The 24,055-nt window shown below is 49.1% G+C and overlaps 1 protein-coding gene across 4 annotated transcripts in view; it reads right to left on the bottom strand.

The window, feature by feature from the left end:
* LOC146645937 (nucleolar protein 4-like) overlaps positions 1–24,055 on the bottom strand; it is a 115,262-nt gene that overhangs the window by 75,318 nt on the left and 15,889 nt on the right. The window contains exons 1-4 of one of the 4 annotated variants that reach the window (XM_085393717.1): positions 19,029–19,159; positions 17,443–17,595; positions 14,381–14,492; positions 11,976–12,082 (exon numbers count right to left, since the gene is read on the bottom strand). In XM_085393717.1, coding sequence (XP_085249843.1) covers positions 11,976–12,082; positions 14,381–14,492; positions 17,443–17,514 — 291 coding nt within the window. In that variant the 5' untranslated portion in view covers positions 17,515–17,595; positions 19,029–19,159. Of the gene's footprint in view, positions 1–640; positions 1,403–2,954; positions 3,461–11,975; positions 12,083–14,380; positions 14,493–17,442; positions 17,596–19,028; positions 19,160–24,055 lie in introns of those variants that run through there. The other 3 variants (XM_085393716.1, XM_085393719.1, XM_085393718.1) reach the window with 3 other exon arrangements.

Raw genomic sequence — 24,055 nt, 5'->3', positions numbered from 1 at the left:
GACTCCAGAAATAGACCCAGCCCAGCCAGAAGGGAGAGGAAGAGGATGAAGAGGAAAAGGGGATTAGGCTGCCCCCCCCCACCCGGCCCTCCTGCTGTGCTCATGGCCAGGTCAAAGGAAAAGTGCAGTTATTTTGGATCTAATCAGGCCTTCACACAAGGACTTATCCTGGGAAGGCTCCTCCCGTCCTCCTGTCCCCTAGCAGAAAATGGACAAGACGAGGAGGAGGAGCCAAGGACAGCCCCGCCCCGCGGCACACACTTACATCTTCCTGTCAAATAGGATGACAATAGATTTCTGTTATTGCTTGTTTAGCGTCTGGACTTGTGAGGGTGTGATGCGTTTCCTGTGTTTGTGTGGATTCAGACTCCTGCAGCGATTCATCAGGTCTGCCTTCACGGCGAGGGCGGGACGTTTGATTTTACAGGAACACCCTGAAACGTACACGCCGCTGCGTCACGGCCACGTGCATTTATGAGCCTGTGTCAGCACAGCTGGACTCCGGTTGTCATGGAGACCCATCACATACCTGAAAGCTCACGCTCACCAGGCCCGGGTCAGATCCCGCCTCTACTTTATTTTCATTTATATAGACCTCGGTCTGCTCTGATTGGCTAAAGACAATAGTTTGGGATGTTACCGTCTTCGGTATCCCCGCCCATCCCAAACATTGGGAAAAGGAGCGCTGCGGCCTGCAGGAGTTACGACTCTGCTTCGGTGTTTTCTCCGTGCCGTCCTCCTCCAGGAATCTTTGTCATCTCATCATTTCCAGGTTAAAAAAAGCTTTTAAAAATATAGGCCCGTCCAGCGCCATCGTGGCGTCCTGCCATCATTTCTCCCTGCACAGGTGCTCACGCCTGCAGAATAAATCAACTAATCATTAATAACGGGTCTATCATAGCTCGTGGCTGTCATGTGTTTTACTCTTGCTGTAGACACAACAGCTACGCTGTGACATCACCATGGATTCAGACGGCTGTCGGTCAGTCCAACAGCTGATCGTGACGCTACCAGCTGATTCCATCTGAATGGTGTTTCTGAGCTGCAGCATCAAAGAAGAAGGACTCCCATCTTCTAATCTCCCATCAGCATCTATGTGATCCGTCCTTGTGACCGTGACACGTGCCGATTCGCTCTGACCGACATGTCATCAGGAACACGATGAGCCGACAAGGAGCGTGGAGTCCACTCGAGGCCGGAGGCAGAGTTTAAAGAGCCCGTCCTTCAGCTGGAGGAGCCTCGCTCTCAGAGAGCCTTCCACCCTGCTGCTGAAGGGCTCTCGAGCAAGGCGGCGAACTCTTATCAGCTCGAGGGCTGCGGCTCTGAATCAACGATCCAGCCGTGACCTCCGACCTCTGAAGGAAAGTCTCGTCTTGTCTTTGAAAGTAGAGAAACTAGAACCCTGGAAGAAGAAGAGTGGAAACGCAGAGAGAGGCGGTCTCTGTGTGAGCAGCAGGGTGTGGCTTTATGTCTTCGTCACAGAGACACGCCCACACTGAGCATGTGAGCGTGATCACAGGTGGGGACATGCCCGTTTGGCGAGTCCCAGCGTGTTGCAGATTTAAACGTATTCAACGTTTTTTCTGTATCTGTGCGAGACGTTAGACGAAAACACCGACAGAGTACAGGTGCACAAATATTAAACACGATGCACACACATCGCAGCGAAGCAGCAGGATGTGCTCGGACCCACTCTGTCCTGAAAATGATATTCAGATTTATTTACATAGTCTCAAATCACAACGCAGCCGCCTCGAGGTGCTGCAAGCTAACGGCCGAACAGTAACCCAGAGAAAGGCGAGCGCCTGTGAGCGAGCGCGTGGCAACAGTGGGAAGGAACTCTGACCAGGAAGAAGAAGAAGCATGTCGTCAAGGGACAGAATATTTTGGACTGTCCTTCTGCTGTGAGGACAGCAGTGATGTCACCGCCGCTAATAAGATGTTAACCACACGTGTTTGAACGCAGTTTCCATGCAGCCATGTGATTGGTTAGAGCTGTGCAGGTGCATGTTTCACCTGTGCGCTCGGATGCTTTCAAGCTATTATAAAACATCAGTGAAATATTTGCACAGCAACATCAAACTGTGTGCGTGACGAGGATCAGCACGGTCAAAGCATAGCGCAGGAACGCCTCCATGATTTAAAACCAGCCAATCACAGCCCTGCTATCAGCTAACTGTTGTGCGGCTGTGTTAGATAAGATGAAAATTTACTGCCTCGCCACTCCTTCAAACCCACGCCCTCGCATCGTGTTCGTCAGCAGAGGGTCGACGGCCATCATGTGACAAGTTGAGCTGTTTAAGATTTCTCTGCACTCATAAACGACCACAGAGCAGGACGCCGAGCTCAGCGAGCTGTGAAACACCTGCAGGCTCAAATACAACCCGATCATAAACACCAGCAGCTCTGTTGGGGGGGGGGGGCTTAGCCCCTGTGGACTCGCCCCTGCTGTAAGGTAAAGGTTATACCACGTGACACGCCTGGAAACCGTCCCACAACCTCAAACCTGCCCGTCATCATGGAAGCCAGCAGACTGAAGCCCGGTCAGTGCTCACTGTCATCGATCGATCGATCAGATAATTCATTTATTTCAACGTTTTGTAGCAAAGCAGGTGAACATGAGAGTCCGAGCTCACGAGGATTCTGAGGCTTTCATTCACGCGTGATCGACACATCGACGCTCCGCTGACACGCGTCACTCACCGTTAGTCACCGTGTGCGGGTGCTCGGTCATTCCGCTCAACCCGCACGCACGCACAGACGTAAACACACGCGCACGGGAGCGTGTGCGCGGTCACCGGCTGCACGTGCGTGGCACCGGGAATATCACCGACCCCCCCTCCCCTCCTGCCGCAGGACGCTCCGCGCAGTCCCGGGGAGCATCCCGGGTTCAGACCGCTAACCGGGACCGGAGTAATCCGCGGCTCGTAAACAAACACCTGCAGCCCGCTCACCTTCTCTCCTGCGCCCCGGGAACGTCCTCCTCCGCCGGCTCTCGGGCTTCTGTCTCCGGTTCTTCCTCCGCCTGCAGCTCTGTCACATGCACTACTGCACCGGGAGGAGTGAGAGCGCACAGCGGGATCCTCAAGACTCACCGAGGCAAGCGGAGTGGGCGGGGCCACGCGCGGTTACGTCACAGCAGAGAGCGAGGGAGAGAGACCAAATCCGTCCTAACAATGGAGATCCGTCCGCTCCTCTCTCCGTCCACCCTTTGTTTTTCTCCCCGCCGACGATCCAGAACCGGCACCGGGACTCTGAGCAGGAGGCCGGAGGTCAGGAGGAGGTCTGCGGACTCCTCCACAGCCTCAGACCGTTCAGGGCAAAACGTAATCTCTAACATGAGGACACATCTGTGTCAGGCTGAGGAAAGACTAAAATATTCACGTTAATGTCCGTGAAATAAAGAAATGCTGCGTGGAGCAGAAGACACGCAGTTTCTGTGGTCCAGTACGGAGGCCCAACAGTGACAAACTAAACTCACTGACACGCAGACGCGAATTAAGGTGACTACACGGAGGCGAACCTCCGTGTGTGTGTGTGTGTGTGTGTGTGTGTGTATATATATATATATATATATATATATATATATATATATATATATATATATATATATATATATATATATATATATATATATATATATATTTTATATATATATATTTTTAATATTTTTATTTTTTAAATTATTGCTTTATGCAGGTTTGGTCACCCACGGCTCCTCTGCTGCCAGAATCGTCTCCTCTACTTCGCAATAACCAAAAATGAGCAGCAGGAAGAAACAGGTTTTTAAAATTTAAACAATAATAATAAATAATTAAAAACACTGTTAACTGGATACAAGCCATTTATGGAGCTTAAAGGTTCTTCAGAACAGCCAAAAACATGACAACAGACATGAAATCAGCGTGTTCAGTGGACACAGTGGAACATGTTCAAGTTACTCTCCAGCTGCTCGGAGGCAGTTTTAATAATAATCTTCATATTTCTGAACAAACACAAAGCAGGAAGCTTCATCTCTGTGGCACACTGACCTTTACTCTGAAACACACACACCAACACTGTGCACACTCACAAATCAGCTGTGACAGCCACTGTGAGACAATCCTGCCACCTACAGGCAGAGGCTGGAACTGCAGCGTGATCCACACTGACAGGACACTGAGGCTTCAGCTCTACATGTATTCACTTTATTTAATTTTTTTAATATAAATATATAGATGTAATATTAGTAGGAGCGCTCCTGCTGCCCTCAGTCTTATTTTTTAAATCACAGGCTGCTCCTTTGGTCGGTCAGGAGGAAAACAAAGGACAGACTGAACTCAGTGAAAAATGAACATTTATAAAATAATTCTGACATTTTTAAATCTTAGGGCGTTATAAAAGGAAAACAATGCAAAGATAAATGTTAGCATACATAAATGTAATGAACACAACTTTAATGTAATTAATAGAAACATCAATTTAGGTCAAACTGAATCTTACACACTTTATTTTATTATTTGGGGGGGGGGGGGGGGGGCAGCTTCAGCCCTCCGTACATTTATTGTCAGGTTCACTGTCGGAGTGTCGGAGCTGCTTCGCAGAGCCTGGAAACGGTTTGTGAGGAAAGCGTTGCTGCTCTTATATAAATATATAAATAAATATAAGGATATATATGAGTGCGCTGTGCACTTACAGAGCGCCGGGGGGACTTTTTCTTGCATGTTTCCATGGCGATCGTACTTTAGTGGACAGTATACACCAGAGAGCGGGGCAGATGGTGAGAGGATAAGGCGCGATGGAGGTCAGGGGAGCCGCGAGGAAGAGGCTGAGCAGCACTTCACACGTGACCTTTGGATCAGCGTGAAACCAGCGACAGCGAGAAGCTCGCTCTGAAAGCAGCTGGGCGGTGAGACAGGAAACACGCCGTGGATGAACACTCAGACTCTCGCTGAGTTATTTAGGTTGTTCAGCTTTTTGTTTAAGCCTCCTGGAAAGAATTTATCCTGTTTTTCATTTTTGCTGTTATTCACAGTTTAATGTCATAGTTTCATATTTATGTGTTTTCTCTCTGGCTGAGTCTATTCTGTGTTTGTACATGTTGGTGAATATTAATACCTCAGCTCTGCAGGTTTTGCTGTTTCATAACTGAGAACTTCTCAAACGAACGACGTTAATCACTCGCCACGTTATAGACTGTACATAAAAGACGGATGTAGCCACTGGTTTGACGGTATTTTTGTGACTATATTGGTAACGACAGGGTGGAGCGCTGGTACCATATAATTACACAGATACCTGCTCATTAGTGCTCAAAAACGTCCAATCAAAATCCTAGACTCTCACTGTGCACCAAACTTGGAGCTCCGCCTGCTTGTTTGCTCTGTTAGCACGGTAACCTCACAGCAGCCGTGTTATGGGTCACATGATGTCATTAAAAAGGCTCCAACAGCACAAACATGGTGCAGACGTCCAGGTTAGCCTAGCAGCTACAGCCACCTGTCAGTCACAGAGGCCACGCCCCTAATACCTTAACCAGATGAGTTCCTGTACAGATGTTGAGGTGAAACTACAAACAGAGACAAACTGCATGACGGGGTGTGAAATATCAAATACATCCATTTATGATTAAACATCATTTTTTCTATGAAATAAGCTGAAAAATGACCGACTGAACAAACTGTTGCGACGGCAGACGGCGAGCGCCTGAGCCTGGTCAGCACACAGCGGCGGTGTTCATCATTAGACCCGCCCTTACAAACGTGCACACAGCGTCTCAGACTCTACGCTCGATCACTGTAATAACACCGTTACTAAGAACAACAATGAAACAATGGCTTCAGTCCTCGTCCTCTCCAGGCCGGATGACACGAACGGCCTGATGTTGCTTCGTTACACCTGTCATAGGGGGGCGGGGCCTTAGGGATGGCGCAGCGGCTGATATCTCACCTGCGTTACACATTTATGCGACACGACTGGATAAAATCATTTCTGGTCAGTTTCTAACCAGCAGCTCTCGATTTTTCCTTCTGTGCTTTACAATTATGAAAGACCAACCCCCAACCTCCCCTCCACCCACACACACACACAGACACACACGCACACACACACATGCACACACGCACACACACACATGCACACACGCACACAGACACACACGCACACACATGCACATGCACACACGCACACACACATGCACATGCACACATGCACACACGCACATGCACACAGACACACACGCACACAGACACACACACACACACGCACACAGACACACACGCACACACGCACACAGACACACACACGCACACACACACACACACACACACACGCATGCACACACGCACGCACGCACACAGACACACACGCACACACGCACACAGACACACGCACACACACACACACACGCACATGCACACATGCACACACGCACATGCACACAGACACACACGCACACAGACACACACGCACACAGACACACACACACACGCACATGCACACATGCACACACGCACATGCACACAGACACACACGCACACAGACACACACGCACACACGCACACAGACACACACGCACACACGCACACAGACACACACACACGCACACACACACACACACGCACATGCACACATGCACACACGCACATGCACACAGACACACACGCACACACACACACACACACGCACATGCACACACGCACACACACATGCACATGCACACATGCACACAGACACACACGCACACACGCACACAGACACACACGCACACAGACACACACGCACACAGACACACACGCACACACGCACACACACACACACGCATGCACACACGCACGCACACATACACACACGCATGCACACACGCACGCATGCACACACACACGCACACACACACGCACGCATGCACACACACACGCACACACACACACACGCATGCACACACACACACACACACCCCTCCTCCCAAAACTAATGAAATGTCTTTCCTCCTGAGGTAGCTGAAATAATGGGTGAAGACGGGGAAAGGGGGAGACCATAAATGATAATGAAGTACCTCATTCTCCTTTTTAATTCTTTCCTCCCCCTCCAACCTCCTCCTCTCCACCCCTCCTCCATCCTACCATCTACAAATTTTCTCATTTTTATTTCCACCTCCAGAGCCACCGCCCTGCCATCCCTCCATCCTCCTCCTCACCCATTTCTACATTGTGTGCAGTCACCCCCCGCACCTCCCCCCCTCCCGCCAGGAAGCATCCTGGGTAATTTCCTCCTCTTATTGAATTGGGATGGGGGGGTGGATGGAGGAAAGATAAAGGGCTGGGCAGATGAACGGAGGCTTGGGATGAGTGCTAATGGAGCTGCTGGAGGATTCACACATCTCAAATATGCAGTCCATCCTCCTCCTCCGTCTTCTTCTTTCGTCTCTGGGGTAAAACTACAAATGCCCCCCTTCCCTCCTCACCCATCTTCCCTCACCCTCTCTCACTCACACTCATAAGAACGAGCCCAACAAAAGACTGCGACCTTCTTCTTCTATTTTTATATAAGAATGCTATTCAGCTGTTCACACACAAACGCACACACACACAGTGTGAACCTGATGCTCCCTCCTGTCCTATGTTATTTCTATAGGTGAGTGACTCATTGCTCCTCTATTCCTGTCTGTACTTCTGTTCCTCTGGGCCCAACACTATAATCACAGTCTCATCCTGCCACACACACACACACACACACACACACACACACACACACACACACACACACACACACACACTGTCTGTTAAAACTTAACTCTTTCTGCGTCGCTGTCGCTCTGAGGTTGTGTGGATGTTTGCGCTCAGCAGCATTATAACACCTTTAACAGCTGATATTATTTTATTGGCATATAAGTGAAAATAACAGGAAGTGGATTTGAATGTGTGCAGAGGTTAGTGCAGCTTTACACCAGCAGGGGGCGACACCTGATCTCTCGGTAAACCTGATGCGTTGCTGGCTTCACGTCTACACTGACACAAAGAGAAACGTGCGTGCAGCTCTGCGTGCAGGAAGCGCACCGCCTTTGAGCACCGGTCAGCTGATGTCGTCACAGAGACTTCAGCGATAAGTTGGCGCTACCACGGAGACAGTCTGGCAATCACCTGCAATCTGTTGTTCACATTAACTCCTCCCAATCATGGGTTTAAAACTGACCGGAGACGCGAAGCTGCAGGACGGCGAGTTACCTGCAGAATGACACGGGAACACGAGCAGCTGGGAACCAGGCGCTACGAGCCGCATCGAGACTGGCTGTGCCGTCACAGGTCGCTCTGAGGCTGACGGTGTTGCGCCTCCAGCTTTCTGAATCCCCCAAAAATTCAGTGCAATCGCTGCAAATTCTCCAGTTTTTCCCAGTCACGTGATCGCTTTGGAAAATATGTCCAAAAGGAGCTGCGGCCAACAGCTACGTTCAGCATCCACACAGCGGTCCCCTCCATCGGTGAAACGCTGCACACTGCCCTGTCAGGGCGGGCTTTTAGTCGGATTATATCTGCTCACACGAAGCCAACAGGAAATGCTGCACACGCTGTGGAAGCCTGAGAGCTCATTAAAAATCGTCTCCATGACCGACACGCAGGCACAGACGCTGATTATCGGCGAACAGCTTCAGATATCGGATCTGATATTGATCGCGGACCCAGATCACATCGAACTCGAACGGCCGGAGGCGCAAAACAGAAGCGGCGTGTTTTTATTGATCACAGGGCGATGCACGGCTGCAGATCGATGCGCGCCTGTTCACGCTGAAGCATTTACATTTCTTACTTTGCTCCCAAACCTCTGAAGCACGGACCAATAATTAGCCGCCGTCTGAGGGTCAAACTCACAGCGACTCCCCACAAAACCAACGAGGCCGCCGTCACATGGCAGAGTGCAGCAGAGGTCAAAGGTCAAAGGTTTGTAAAAGGAAAACATCAGAAAGGTTTTTAAAAAATTCAGCTGAAACGATGCTGAGCGTAACCAAGGCAACAAACGTGTTTGCACGAGCTCGATAATGAGACGCCACGAACCAATGAAATGGCTCGGACATCACCGGCAGACCAGAGAGAAGCGGGAGTGTGTGTGTGTGTGTGCAGGTGCGCGTGTGTGTGTGCGTGCGCATGTGTATGAGGTGCCGTAATGGACATTATTACTGAAACGCTCTCACACACACAACTGAAATTTTAGCTCTCACACACACACAACTAAAATTTTAGCTCTCACACACACAACTGAAACGCTCTCACACACACAACTGAAACGCTCTCACACACACACAACTGAAATTTTAGCTCTCACACACACTACTGAAACGCTCTCACACACACAACTGAAACGCTCTCACACACACTACTGAAACGCTCTCACACACACTACTGAAACGCTCTCACACACACTACTGAAACGCTCTCACACACACTACTGAAACGCTCTCACACACACAACTGAAACGCTCTCACACACACAACTGAAACGCTCTCACACACACTACTGAAACGCTCTCACACACACACAACTAAAATTTTAGCTCTCACACACACACAACTGAAATTTTAGCTCTCACACACACACAACTGAAATTTTAGCTCTCACACACACTACTGAAATTTTAGCTCTCACACACACTACTGAAAAACCAAGACATTTCAGTTGAACAGGAAGTTCATTCTTGACAAGGAAACTGAAGGAAAAAGTGTTAGATTTCAAACAAACCACTACACAGATGTCTACTCAGCAACCTGTTAGTTAGGGGTGGGTTTTTATAATCGATTTATTGATTAAAATCGATTCTGGCTTTGGATAACGTGAAATCGATTCATTAAAATCCTGAATCGATTTTTTAATATAAATTTATTTTGCCCGAAATGCCAGAATCTCTGGTGAAACCTCACAAAATTTAAAATTAATATTTAGGGAAATCGAATTTTTTAAGTTGCACCAAATACATTGTGTGATAGGGCATAGAAAAAAAAGATGTTCTAGGGTTTCATTTTCATCAGTACAAAAAGAACACTGATCCACCTCAAAGCCAAATCTCTTTTTTTAGAAATTCTGCCACAGTATTAGTTTTGTTTAAAGTGTGTTTCTTTAACTTTAGGTAGAATAGGCTATTTCATAAATTTTTAGTATGCTTTATCCAGTGTATATGAAATAACTAAATTAGAACCATGCCATGTCACCATTCTGTTGTAACTATGAAATATTTTGTCTTTGAAGAAACTACTAACACATTTCTTATTGCATTTTTATCAAACAGCTGACATTGCCCTAGCAATAAATTTGGGAGCACTGATGAGAAATTATTGTATATCATAAAAATTTTAATCAAATGAAGCAGAGGCAGTGGGACCAGTTCACAAAATTTGTTATATTCTCTTTGAGAACAGTTTAGACAATATTTTTCTGAAAAGTCTGTGTAACTTAGAATGACACCGTTATCATCCAACAAATCTGTTATGAATATATTTTTGTTCAAACTAGTCACTCTTGAAAATTGATTTTTGATTAAGTGTTATTACCCTATTATTCCATAAGGTTGAATTATGGGGAGAAGTTGTGGGTAAATCTCATTTTCCCAAAAATGCAACGTCTGTTTTGGAAAGTTTGATATCTTTATGGGGATTTTATTTGCCGCAAAATCACATTTCAAAATAAATTCTAATCCTGTATACTATTTTATTAAACAAGAATCATGGGATGTGGAGCTAAGTAGAGTCTGGCTGTGACAGACAAGATTTTAACCATTTAATTCTAAGGGTGCCAACCATAAATTCCAATTCTGGAGTTTTGATACCACCTTTATTGTCTCCCTTCACAAGCTGAGATCTTTCTATGTAATGGGTTTTATTCCTCCACAAAAATTCGAACACATTTATATTTATGGTTTTCATGGTATTTATCGTTTTTTTTATTTTTATATCATTTACGTGGCGCAAAAAAGGTTGGGGACTGCTGTACTAGCAGTTTGCTGAGTAGAAATCCTTGTAGTGTTTTGAAATATACCACTTTTTCCATCAGTTTCCTTGTCAGGAAACAACTTCCTGTTCAGCGGAAATGCCTCTGGTTTCAGTAGTGTGTGTGAGAGCGTTTCAGTTGTGTGTGTGAGAGCGTTTCAGTTGTGTGTGTGAGAGCGTTTCAGTAATAATGTCCCTTACGGCACCTCATACATGTGCGTGCGCGTGTGTGTGCGTGTGTGTGTGGATGTACTGGCATACCAAAGTAAATCAGCACTTGAATGTGTGTTTCTGTCTCCTCAGCTAATTAACCCGATGCTCGGCTTAATTGAAAAGGGCTCAGCCCTCGATTCCCCTTATCTAACACACACACACACACACACACACACACACACACACACACACACACACACGTGAGCTATATGACTGTCAGCGAGTGTGTGGTATTGATAGAGGTGTTGGAACAATGTGGAATGAAGCAGTCGCAGCCCCCACCAGCTGAGGGTGAAGCTGATGATGGAGCTCCGCCCTGTTATGTTTCCTGACTGTGGACGTCATCATTCAGTCGAATCCAATTATCGACTCTACGCTGAAATATGATCAGGAGGTGAATGACTGGAATTAGTCTGGACCGCTGCAGAACTCCGTTCCCAACACGTTCAAACCAAAGTGACCATTAACCATTCAACGTCTTCCAGGTCACCCAGCAACACACCTACAGTTAGAGGCGGGGTTTGTTTAACCATGTGAAAAAGTCTCCGTTTCTACAGCAGCTTCAAAGGCAGGTGTAAAGGTCGACATGCGGAGGGGAAATAAGAGAAGAGACGGCGTGACGCAGACAGACAGGAAGCTGACAGAGCCACAGGATGTGATGTAACCTGAAAAAACCAGAACGGCCGGAGAAGAGATGAGGCGTGAGATCGTGCAGACGGGAGGAGTGTTCCTGCGGAGGGATGGGTGCTCGACCTCCCAGAGTTCCTCTGTAACGTCTCCTCTCACGCACGCAAACACACCACTGTCACGTACCTTAGTGCTGCTGATGCTCTGCAGCTTCATCTGCTTCATGTAGGTGGTGGTGAGAGGCACGTTGTAGTCAATGACCTCTGACACCTGAGGGCTTGGCCTGTCGTTCTCTGTAGAGGAGAGGAGGAGCCATTAGGACGCACGCAGGATCACCGAGAGACGAGTCCTGCTCTGATATCTGTTCCTGTGCTTCTAACAGCGAGCTCAGTGTGTTGTTTACACGCTTGGGTCTGGATGATGTCACAGAAATCAGAAGGAAGCTGTGTTAAAGGGGGAGGAGCTAGAGCAGCTTGTTTCAGTCAGATGATCAGGCTCAGCGTGAGAAAAAGAAGGATTATTTTGGACTGGGAGTCATGCAAAGCTGCTCTCAGAGAGTCCGGGGATAAAGACACGACCCTTCGTCCTCCCGAGGGGAGAAATGAAACCCGATTAAAGCAGCCAAAGAAGAAGTGAGAGAGTCAGTTTGTAATGTTCCTCCTCCAGCCGTGCTCGCACTCATTCAGGACGTGTCTAACATCTGGAGGCATGAGCGGCGATCAAATCAATTGGGGGGTACAGCGACCGCCATTTTTAAAACGGCTCAGATATTTGCATTATACTGATTTACTGTCGATCCATAATCTGTGTCACACACACACACGCACGCACACACACACGCACACACGCACGCACGCACACACACCTTTATGCTGTGTGTTTAGTGACTCCCACTAAAGTTCAGCTGTGAATTATTTAATGCAATTAATCAGTGCAGAGCGGGACACAGTTAATTGACACTGACAGCAGCAGGACCACCGTGTGTGTGTCTGTGTGTGTGTGTTTAAGAGAGTGTCAATCTGTGAATGTGTGTCGGGGTGAAGCCTCACCCCCGCTAGGCAGGAAGGCAATTAGCAATTTTCCCTCTCTGAGAGCCATCCAGCGTCAGATACACTCCGTGTGTGTGTGTGTGTGTGTACAGGTATTACCATCTTTGTGGGGACAGACAGCGCTCATGGGGACCCGGTCTGGGTCAGGCGTTCATTTTTGATGGTTTGGGTAAGCGGCTAGGAAAGCATTATGTCAATGAGATGTCCCCACAAGGATATAAATACAAACGTGCGTGCGTGTGTGTGTGCGTGCACGTGCGTGCGTGTTGGGATTCACGGGTCTTGCTCTGAGAATCAGTTGGACGCTGTGACTGGGAGGTTGCTGCTGCACAGAAACTCGATGGGTGAAAGTCGCTGTGATGGCGTCCGTTTGCTCCTCTAATCCACAAACCTGTCAGGACTCCTCTTCACACCACCCCCACCCCACTCCTCCCCAGACTCTGTGGAAAATGAGCGTTTCCAGGCCCATTTTCTTTGTTAAAGCCATTAATTAGGCTAATTGAGGAGAGAGACGGGACAATCCAATGACTCCTCGATTTAATGAAGGGAAGACGGCAGAAGGGGAAAAATGGGGGAAGGGATGGAGGAAGGGTGAAGGGAGGGGTGGTGGGATGGGACAGGAAGCCAGCAGCAGTGGGGGAGGATAGAAGAGCTCGAAGCCGGATGGATGGATGGAGGAAAGACAGAAGTCTTCTGCAGCACGCACATGATCAGGAGAAGTGTAACGCTCCCTGCTGCAGAAGCATTCAGAGCTTTAAAGCTGTGTGTGTCTGTGAGCGCACAGGTGAGCTTCAGAGCAGAAAAGCTGCTCCTGCTGATGGACGCTTCATCTGTGCACTACTTCGACACGCTCGGGTGTTTCTGTGTTCCCGTGCGCACTCTGGCGTTTTGTATTTTAGCCGTGTGAGGCTGATGTAAACTTTAACCAGCGTCTGCTGAGATGGTGAAGCTGTGTTTATTCACAGAACAGATGCTGGAGACTGGAGGCGGCACAGAACGTGAGGAATGTGGACGTCCGCGTCTCTCTGCGGACTTCTCGGCCTCGGCCGTCTCATCGCTTTCGTTTCTCGTCTCTGAACCGAAGCAGTAAGAGTCAGACGCTGTCACGATTTTTCCCCACAGCGCAAAAATGTTTTAACACGAGCGTTTCCATCGTGAAGCGGCTCCAGCTCCGTTTGCTCTTTACACCTCGTGTTTGCATTAAATTGGCTTTGTGGTGAGAAGAAAGATTTCCTGCAGGCATGCAGCGCTGCGAGTAGCAGCGAGAATCTCGGAGTGTTTGTTTTTATGTCTAATTGTGTTTGTCGGGCGGCTGCAGAGGCTTCAGAGCCGCCGTGAGCAGCTCCTCATCAGCGTGACGGACAGGCGCCTGCTTTTCAAACTCCAGACATTTCCCTCAGTTCTTAGAGGCTGTCGGCACAGGAGGACAAATCTGGTGGTGCACAGCACGAGGCTCAAACATGAACTTTCCCCGAGCCTCGTCCTCCCGTGCTCCTGTGTTTCAGCTCTGCAGCTCAAACCCAGGGGAGACGCCGTTTGTACCTTTGCAGTCCTGCGTGGTGGTGCTGATGTGCATCCTCTTCTGACACTCGCCACAGCTCATCAGGAAGCGAGTCACCGCCTCTCTGGGCAGGAAGGCGTACGTCTCCGCTATCTGAGGGAGAGAACAGAGACAGAGAGGAAGAGGATGTTCAGTCAGACTCTTCATCGAGTGTCTGAGATCAGGGAAAATGCATCCACGTGTCGCTACGTTTCGTCGGTCTCTGTCATCGTGTGTTCAGGAAACAAAGATGGCAGATCAAAGCTTTAATGAATGAAACGAACGCTGCCTTTGACCTCCGGGTGACCTTCACCTGGTGGGAGGCGAACAATCGCCATGCCGCTGCAGTCGATCTGAGTCGATCTCTGCAACAGCTGACCCGACTCAGCAGGTGACATTTCAGAATAAAAGCGAGGCAGCTGAGCGGCTGTTACACGGTTACGACAGTTCTGGTCGCGCCGCGGTTTCCAGACTTTTTAGCCAATAAGTGTGCGATATCGCAGTCGGACCCGCCCTTCAATCATCACGTCTGCTTCCTAACACTAAGCTGGGGACGGCTTCAAAACAGGACGTCCCTCACCGGCGGTGACATCACTGACAGCTGACACCATAAACTCTGTTATCAGCAGAAGAATCAAACGCCGTCGGACACGTCGGCGAACCAAGGCCCAGAAATGACTCTACAGGTATGCTTCATCATCTTCATCAGTATTCATTCTTCATCTTTAAATAAAAGTGAGAAAATAAAGTTGAATAAAATGAAATGTTTGCGTTTGATTATTACACAAAAAATCGACTCAATCCAAGAAAAACTTTCCACACGCTGACGAAGACGCGAGGTCGATGAACGCGTGGGAGGAAATCAAACATTTATTCAGGAAAAGGAGCACAGAGGAGGAGGAGGAGGAGGAGGGTGAGAGGAATTGAATGGTGGTTGCTGTGCAGCACGTGTGTGTGCGAGGAAGCAAATGTCACTCACACACACACTCTGGGCTTTGTGGCATTATGAGGCCCTGCTGTGTTTGCTCGATGGGTGGAAGTTAATGTGCACGAGGCAGAAGATGACTGATGAAGATGACTGATGAAGATGAACGAATGAAGGACGAGGAGACGAAACAAAGAAAGAAGAAATCTGTTCCAGCCTCTCCTGCACTGCAGCGGATTCACCAGCAGAGGGCAGTGTCAGCAGCTGAGACTGGCCTCTGAGGCCTGTCAGCGCTCCTGCAGCAGCTCTGCAGGCTTCAGAGTTTAACGCTCAGAGAACCACAGCGAATAAAAATGAAAGAGAAACAGGAAGTCCTGAGCACGCAGAGCCCATTCCACGCCCTGTGAAACAGGTCAGGATTCACGTGCAGAACGCAGTCACAAAGTCAGACTTCCACCCTGAAACTGCCCGTCACAGCTCCCTGCAGCTTCTTCTCTCAGATTACTACCCTCAGCACACGCGCCTCATCGGGAACATCTGTTCAAAGATCTTCGTCCAGCTCATCTCATGTGTTCCCTCAGCTTTGATCGCTTGTTGTCAGCTTCATATTAAGAGCTCATCCTTCATCCTCTGCGTCCAGCTGCTTCATGGTGCTCACCGATCACCTTCATTTATCCGCAGCTTCATTTTCAGTCGTTAGTACTTCAACTTCAGATGAACAATAACAAGTTTTATTCTCAGTTTGACCTTTAGCCAGGTAACGCTGGCAGGTGGACACCAGTTACCTGAGATCATCTAACTGTCCTGATACTACTGTGTGTGTGTGTGTGTGTGTGTGTGTGTGTGTGTGTGTGTGTGTGTGTGTGTGTGTGTGCGTGCGTGTGCGCGTGTGTGCGTGCGTGTGCGCGTGTGTGCGTGCGTGTGTGTTTGTGTGCGCGTGTGTGTGTGTGTGCGCGTGTGTGCGTGTGTGTGCGTGTGTGCGTGCGTGCGTGCGTGCGTGCGTGCGTGCGCGCGTGTGTGTGCGTGCGTGTGCGCGTGTGTGCGTGCGTGTGCGTGTGTGTTTGTGTGTTTGTGTGTGTGTGTGTGTGTGTGTGCGTGTGCGCGTGTGTGCGTGCGTGTGTGTGTGTGTGTGTGTGTGTATCACAGGTCAGCTGAGTTCAGTGCGTGAACGCTGCAAGTTTTAATACTCAGCACTCATTCTTGATCCTTCTGGTGCTGCTGAGCTGATTATTGATCAAGTGACTGAAATAAGCCGCAGACGAGAAAAGACACCGTTTAGGTGACGTCATCACGCCACCATCACGACGTTCTGTGATGAACTGGCCGGTCAGACTCAAGCAGGTATCTGATCACACATGTGTGACACACACACTCCTCACTGCCTACCCGATAATCCCGTACGCTCCTCACAGATCTTACAGCTCGCTGGGTCCATGTTCGGCTCCTGTGGTAGCGCCCTTATGTCGATACCCAACCCCACAAAGGTGCAGCAGGCGCCTCACGATGAGGCTCAGGCTGCTGCGATGCAGAGGACGAGCAGCCTGACAGAGCTGAGGGGAAAGGAGCCTTCAAGAATCACACACATAAAATGAATGCCACCTCGCTGTACCGACAGAGGGCGGCCAGAGGGAGGGGTCAGCAGCGAGCGACCTGCACAGCAGTGCGCAGCCGCGACGCCTTATCGACTCACTGATCTGTTTATTTGGACCAAAGAAGCTCTGACGAAGCTTCGAAATCAGAGATTTGACTCGTTTACAGCCAAAAACAAAAACCTCAGAGCTGCGGGTAAATTCTGCCATGTGTGGAAGTCGCTCATTTACGTCACTCAGAGTTTTCTGTTCGTCCCGATCGGCTCGTGAGCACGCTCTGAAGGAGGACGCCCACCGGGCCGCAGCGAGGCTGCTGGGTTAGCATCAGAAACTGAAAGCAGACGGTTGTTCTCTGCCCCGAGACGCTCAAAGAGGAATGAAGCCCAAAGAAGAGGAAGAGAGATGGAGAGAGAGGAGCTCGGGTTAAGCAACAGACAGCACGAGTTGTGAAAGAGAGAAATGGCGAGCAGGGCGGAGGTGGGAGGGTGGTGCGAGGCGGAAAGACCACAGAGAGCCACAGAGGACAGGAAGCGGGCGGCGGCGTGCTCACAGCTTTGTAGGTCTTCTTCTGGCCGGCGTGCTTCGGTGCTTTGCCGGGATCGCCGCTGATCTCCACGTGCATGGCGTAGATGATGTCAAAGAAGTCCTCCACCACCGCCACGCGCTTCAGGAACGAGTCGACCGCCGAAACGCCGTCCGCACACTGCAGGGAGACAGAGACAAACTCTCAGTTCATTCACACTTTTTGACCTTTGACCTAAAGCTTCACAGACGAGAGGAGACGTGGACGGAGGCAGACGCCTGCATCACGCCGCCATCAGCTGTGTGAGCGTTCACTAAACACCTGGTAAACATTCAAAAGGACAATAAAAAGAAATCAATAGGTTATCAATACGTTATAAATACATTATCAATATGTTAACACGACATGAACTCTGCTGAACGAAATGTTACAGATACCAAAGAAATCCATCACCATAAGAACAAACGTGACTCCTGAAGGGTCAGCTCTGAACTTCAGGAATAAAAACAAAAGACTGCTGAAGAAATCAATCAATCAATCAATCAATCAATCAATCGATCGATCGATCGATCAATAACCAGCTTTACAGACATGAAGGCAGGAGGTCTGCCAACCATTGAAATGATGAGAAAAATCCCTGAATTTATAACCAGTCCAAACATTGGAAAACTGTCCCAACGATGGGAGGGAACTTCCTGTTCGCCGACCTGCTGCAGGTTCAGTGTTTAAACATCTCACTTCCTGTGCTGGTTCATCGAGTGTAATTATTCCTGCGCTCTAATTACTGAGCCGCTGTGAACTCACAAAGATTTATTAACAAAGCCTCCCAACAGATACAGACTCCTCCCCCTCTCCTCCGCCTCACACCGAGGGCTGGGAATAACAGGGAGCCACGCGGAGCTCTCGATTTCCCACAAGGCCGTGGGAGTGTGAGGTGTGTGCCAGCAAAACAAAGAGGTGCTCTGAAGGGAGGTAAAGAGAGAAAGAGGTACACAACACAGAATAAATAATAATAATGGAGTGCATTTATATAGCGCTTTTCTAGGCACCCAAAGCGCTTCACAATGCCACTATTCATTCACTCTCACACACTGGTGGAGGCAGCTACAGTTGTAGCCACAGCTGCCCTGGGGCAGACTGACAGAAGCGAGGCTGCCATATCGCACCATCGGCCCCTCTGGCCATCACCAGTAGGCGGTAGGTGAAGAGTCTTGCCCAAGAACACAACGACCAGGACAGAGAGCCCGGGGTTCGAACCGGCGACCTTCCGGTTACAGATAAGCTTCCCAACCCCCTGAGCCACTGTGAACAATCCTTTTTTCCCACAGCACACAAACTCAGCACAGCGAGGACGCGTGAGCCGGGCTGGAGGTAAAGCCGGGTCACTGACAGCACGGCTGGATTTGTTTGTTCTGAACAATCTTCTAAAACACGGCGGTAAAAGCCACCGCTTCCTTTCAGAAATTTCACAGTAAAATAAAGATGAGACAGAGCACAGCATAAGAGACTGAAACACTGCCCGGAAGACTTTCAAAATTAAAGCTGTGAATTTACCAGAACAAAAGGGGAAATTACTGAGACACAAAACTCAAATGTGGGAGGATTTAATTTACCTCTAAACTAAATTCTCTGAATCGTCGCAGCTTCCTGCTCCTCTCCCACTCTAACGAGACCGCGATCTCTAAACTGATCCTACATCTGGGACGGTTTGACCCCAGTGACCATGTGCTGCCATGTTTGCAAGTGATCCTGTATCATCAGGAAGAACAGGGGAAACCTTCCATACGTTACAGTGGCTGCAATTCAGCCGGCACAGCAGCAGGTGGCGCCCCCTATGGGACAGGGAGGACCACAGGGGCGCGCTGAGGCTGTTTTCCCGCCTTTAAGCAGACTTCTTTTGACTGGCTGCCACACAAACAGCTCGTAGCGCCTCCTGCAGGCCCCCGGCTGAAATGCAATGACATTAACAGGAAGTGAAACGGCTGCAGTGTTGGATACAGAGGCATTATTCTGAACTGTGGATCATGCTAAGCTGCTCTGGCAAACAGGAATACAGCATGGAGGTGGCCATGATCAGAACAGCTGCTTTAGTACATTTGTGAAAAGCTCCCAGTCTTCCTGGACCGTCACACCTACCCAACAGGAAGGCGTGACGTGAAGTCTCCAACTTCCAGGAAGTCCAGCTGGAAGTTGGAGTGATTAGAAGTTCTCTGAGCTTCCTAAATGAGCTTGGAGGTGATAATCCTCTGTGGGTTATTTCGCTTAACGAGCTTTTGTGTGTGTGGGTGAACACATCGATCAGCGGAGCCTCGCTGTTAACGCGCCGCACAGAAACAGGAAGTGGAAACCATGAGCAACCTGAAACATCGAGGCCTGCCTGCAGGCACATTTCACCTCAGCGTCATGTGACCAAACCTGTTATGATGTATGTGAAACATCCAGCGTGGCGGTGACAGGTGTGTGTGTGTCGGAGGGTGGGGCCATTATTGTAAAGCAGCAACGTGAAGAGTCAATGAGCAAAAGCCTGTTGCTCCTCTCTCTCCTCACACACACACACACACACACACACACACACAATTAGGACACCATATCTTGACCCATTACCTCCCCCTTTCCTTCTAGGGGTGCAGGTAATAAGTGTTGCTATGGTAACCAGCTGCAGCTTATCACAGAGGAGACATTTCTAATGTGCACCCCCCCCCCCCCCCCTACCCCCAGTGCCATTACAACTGCTTGGCAAAGAGGAAGAGGAGGAGGATTGGCTGGAAGAGAGGAGAACAGGAGAAAGTGGGACAGAGGCGAGGAGACAAAAGAAAAGAGGAAGGTGGAGGAAGTGATGGTGATGGTTGGAGCTGAGAATAAACTGTAATTACAGGAGGCTGATTGAAAGATGGAAGCCATGTTTAATATGAATGTTCATTCACACATTCCACTCATCAGCCAGTCCCATAGACTCCAATGAGTACAGTCCAGGTGTGTGTGTGTGTGTGTGTGTGTGTGTGTGTGTGTGTGTGTGTGTGTGTGTGTGTCTGTGTGTGTGTGTGTCTGTGTGTGTGTGTGTGTGTGTGTGTGTGTGTGTGTCTGTGTGTGTGTGTGTGTGTGAGAGTGTGTGTGTGTGTGAGTGGAGGTGAGAGAGAGCATGGGGACGCCTTAGAGCACCACACACACACACACACACACACACACACACACACACACACACACACACACACACACACACACACACACACACACTCTCATTGTAATATCTTAGTGAGGACATGTCATTGACAGAATGCTTTTCTTTGGCCAGTTTCCTGAAACATCAAAATGAATGCCTAACCTCACCATAACCTGACTGTAAGCCTGACATTAAAACCACATTTTGAGTCTCAAATACCTTCAAACTTGTGAGGACAGTTGGTCCCCACAAGTATAGGAACATATACTAGTGTGTACCTGTTTAGACACAACAATGTCTAAACAGGTACACACACACACACACACACACACACACACTCCCTCTGCAGCTATATTGGGCTGTGTCCTCTCTGCGGGGTCTTCTCATTAAAACATTTCTGTTTCTTTGACCCACTTTTAGGCCTCTGCATGAACACTTTCCCCACCAGTTGATTTTCAGGTGTGAACTCACCTGCACAGTGTCCCCGTGAAACACACGTTTCATATTTGATGTTTGTGGCGTTGAGGCCCACGCAGCGGGCTCTGAAGCGTCCATATTAATGAGGCCCATGTTTACACACTCGTTCATTACCGCCAACACTCAGTGTGTTCTGAATGTGTGAGTGACACCAGTGCAACGCACACACACACACAGTTATCTGCACCGTCCAGCTGTTTATGCTCAGAAGAGGATGAGAGTCCACTCTTTTCACAAAGCTGCAGATAAAAATAATAGAAATGTGTAAACACATTATAATGCACTGTGCAAAAGTCTTGAGCCCCATCATCTGTGGACCGAGTCTTTGTCTCCAGGGGCCGAGTCTTTGTCTCTGCGAGCCGAGTCTTTGTCTCTGCGGGCCGAGTCTTTGTCTCTGCGAGCCGAGTCTTTGTCTCTGTGAGCAGAGTCTTTGTCTCTGCAGACAGAGTCTTTGTCTCTTATGGACCGAGTCTTTGTCTCTGTGAGCAGAGTCTTTGTCTCTGCAGACCGAGTCTTTGTCTCTGCGGACCGAGTCTTTGTCTCTGTGAGCCGAGTCTTTGTCTCTGTGAGCAGAGTCTTTGTCTCTGTGAGCAGAGTCTTTGTCTCTGTGAGCAGAGTCTTTGTCTCTTATGGACCGAGTCTTTGTCTCTGTGAGCAGAGTCTTTGTCTCTGCAGACCGAGTCTTTGTCTCTGCGGACCGAGTCTTTGTCTCTGTGGCCAGAGTCTTTGTCTCTGTGGACAGAGTCTTTGTCTCTTATGGACAGAGTCTTTGTCTCTTATGGACCGAGTCTTTGTCTCTTATGGACCGAGTCTTTGTCTCTTATGGACCGAGTCTTTGTCTCTGTGGACAGAGTCTTTGTCTCTGCAGACCGAGTCTTTGTCTCTGTGGACCGAGTCTTTGTCTCTGTGGCCAGAGTCTTTGTCTCTGTGGACAGAGTCTTTGTCTCTTATGGACAGAGTCTTTGTCTCTTATGGACCGAGTCTTTGTCTCTTATGGACCGAGTCTTTGTCTCTGTGGACAGAGTCTTTGTCTCTGCAGACCGAGTCTTTGTCTCTTATGGACAGAGTCTTTGTCTCTTATGGACCGAGTCTTTGTCTCTGGGGGCCGAGTCTTTGGTGGTCCTGTGTAGAATTATTACAGCAACTGCTCCACCTCTTGCTCTTCTCTTCGTTTCCACGGCGCTGCCTGATCCCTCCATCCGAGCCTCCATCTCTCTGCTCTGACCTGCTGCACCTTCACCTCCACCCTCTTATTATCAGCAGCCTCGCTCTCTTGTTTCCCCTCTTTCTGTGCCTCAGCTCAGCTTGCCATCCCATTTCCAAACCAGCCTGTTGCTAGGATACACACAGTGTCCATTCAATGAAAACTGAATGCCCCCCTCCACACCATCACCACCACCCCTGCTCTTCAGCCTCCACCTCTGCCCGTCTTCATCAGCACACACACACACAGCCCTCAGGTTCCATGATGCAAAGCAGGAAGAAAAGATCCGCCTCCAACAAGAGCATCAGGAAGTGGAGCGGTGTTAATATTTAATAGACGCATCACATCAGGGACATTTTAAGCAACAACACGTGAGAAACAGCGTGAATGAAAGGAAACCGTCTGCCGCTCTGCAGTCCACGGAGACGTGGCGGTGCACCAGGCGAAGCGTCCACAGGACATTTAAAGGTTTCTGCCTCGAGGCGCTTCAGCATGAACCAGAACACCTGATACTCGCATGATCAACACGTGAAGCTGCTACCTATTTAAAACCCCTCCCACCAGCTGCCACTGCCCAATCCTGACCCAGCAGCGCCTCACCCTGCCGTCTCTCCAAACCACAACCTAGCGGAATCCGAGCAGCTCGAAGAAGCAGACGACGTCTCAGTTCTACAAACAAGTGTATTTAAGCCCTCGCGAGGGAGGGAGGTGGTCACTGACCCACCGCTGATCATGCGAGTCGTCACGTGAGCCAAAGTGCGAACAAAGTGTGGGTCATCAGCACCAGAGCTTAACACCGAGGGTGAAAACACTGTGATAGACCTGATAAGTAAGGTGGGGATGGCCACTTTTAAGAGCTTTCTTTGCATGTGTGTGTTCCTTTTCGACTCTCCGCTATTTGTTTTTAGGACTGATGAAGCTTCTGGGATGATCTTCACAAACTTAGGGAAGTCAAGTTTCCTCCTTTTTCAAGCTCCTCAGACTATTGTGACTGTGAACCTACACAGATGTGGATCTGACAGAGTGTTTGTCCCTAAATGTGATCGTGTACCTTTGTTACTTAGCCAACAAGTGCGCCTGAAACAGAGACGCCAAGGTCCAAACAGGACTGTAAGAAGCTCCTCGCTAATAAAAGTGCAAACTAAGCTGCCACTGCTAATGAGGAGCGGAGTCTCTAACGTGAAGCGTTATGTTTGAATCAAAGCAGTGAGACACAGGCAGCACCTGACAAACAGCCATGTACGGCCTGATGAGAGCGCCACGCTTCCACGTGTGTGACCAGAGCGCCGACAGTCTGTGAGAAAGGTGTGAACACACCGGGCTCTGCACCGCGGGTTTAACGCAGGCTAAAAACAGCTCGGCTCATTCAAAGGAAAAACAAACGAAACTTTCATCAACTGCATCTGTCACGCTGCTCCTTAGCCAACAAACAGCGCTGCTGCTGTTTGTTGGCTAATTAACCTCCAACCTGGCAGCAAAAATAGAAGCTTCACCTGCTATCACAGAAACCTCGCCCACCACACTTCTTTTAGACTTCAAACTTCTGCTCAGCACAGCCTCTCGCCTGCTTCTGCTCACTTCACCGTTTCCCCAGAGTGGACAGAGCAACACGCTGATGAGGAAGACGGCCTCCGAAGCTCCACGGGATCAGATTTCACACACACACAAAAAAAGAAGAAGTGTTTCTGCTGTAATCCAAGAGATTTATTAGGTGCGTGCGTGTGAAATCTTCATAATGAGGCATAATCATCAGGACCTCTCAGTCCTGTTAGAGTCCAGACCCAAAACCTGCCAGGCAA

This window comes from Rhamphochromis longiceps, linkage group LG20 (genome assembly GCF_057381845.1).
Source record: "Rhamphochromis longiceps isolate RC_006_pf linkage group LG20, R_longiceps_female_GT1.1, whole genome shotgun sequence".
Taxonomy (NCBI): Eukaryota; Metazoa; Chordata; class Actinopteri; order Cichliformes; family Cichlidae; genus Rhamphochromis; species Rhamphochromis longiceps.
Note: the sequence above shows the minus strand (reverse complement) of the source record. Positions and strands in the feature narration are given on the sequence as shown.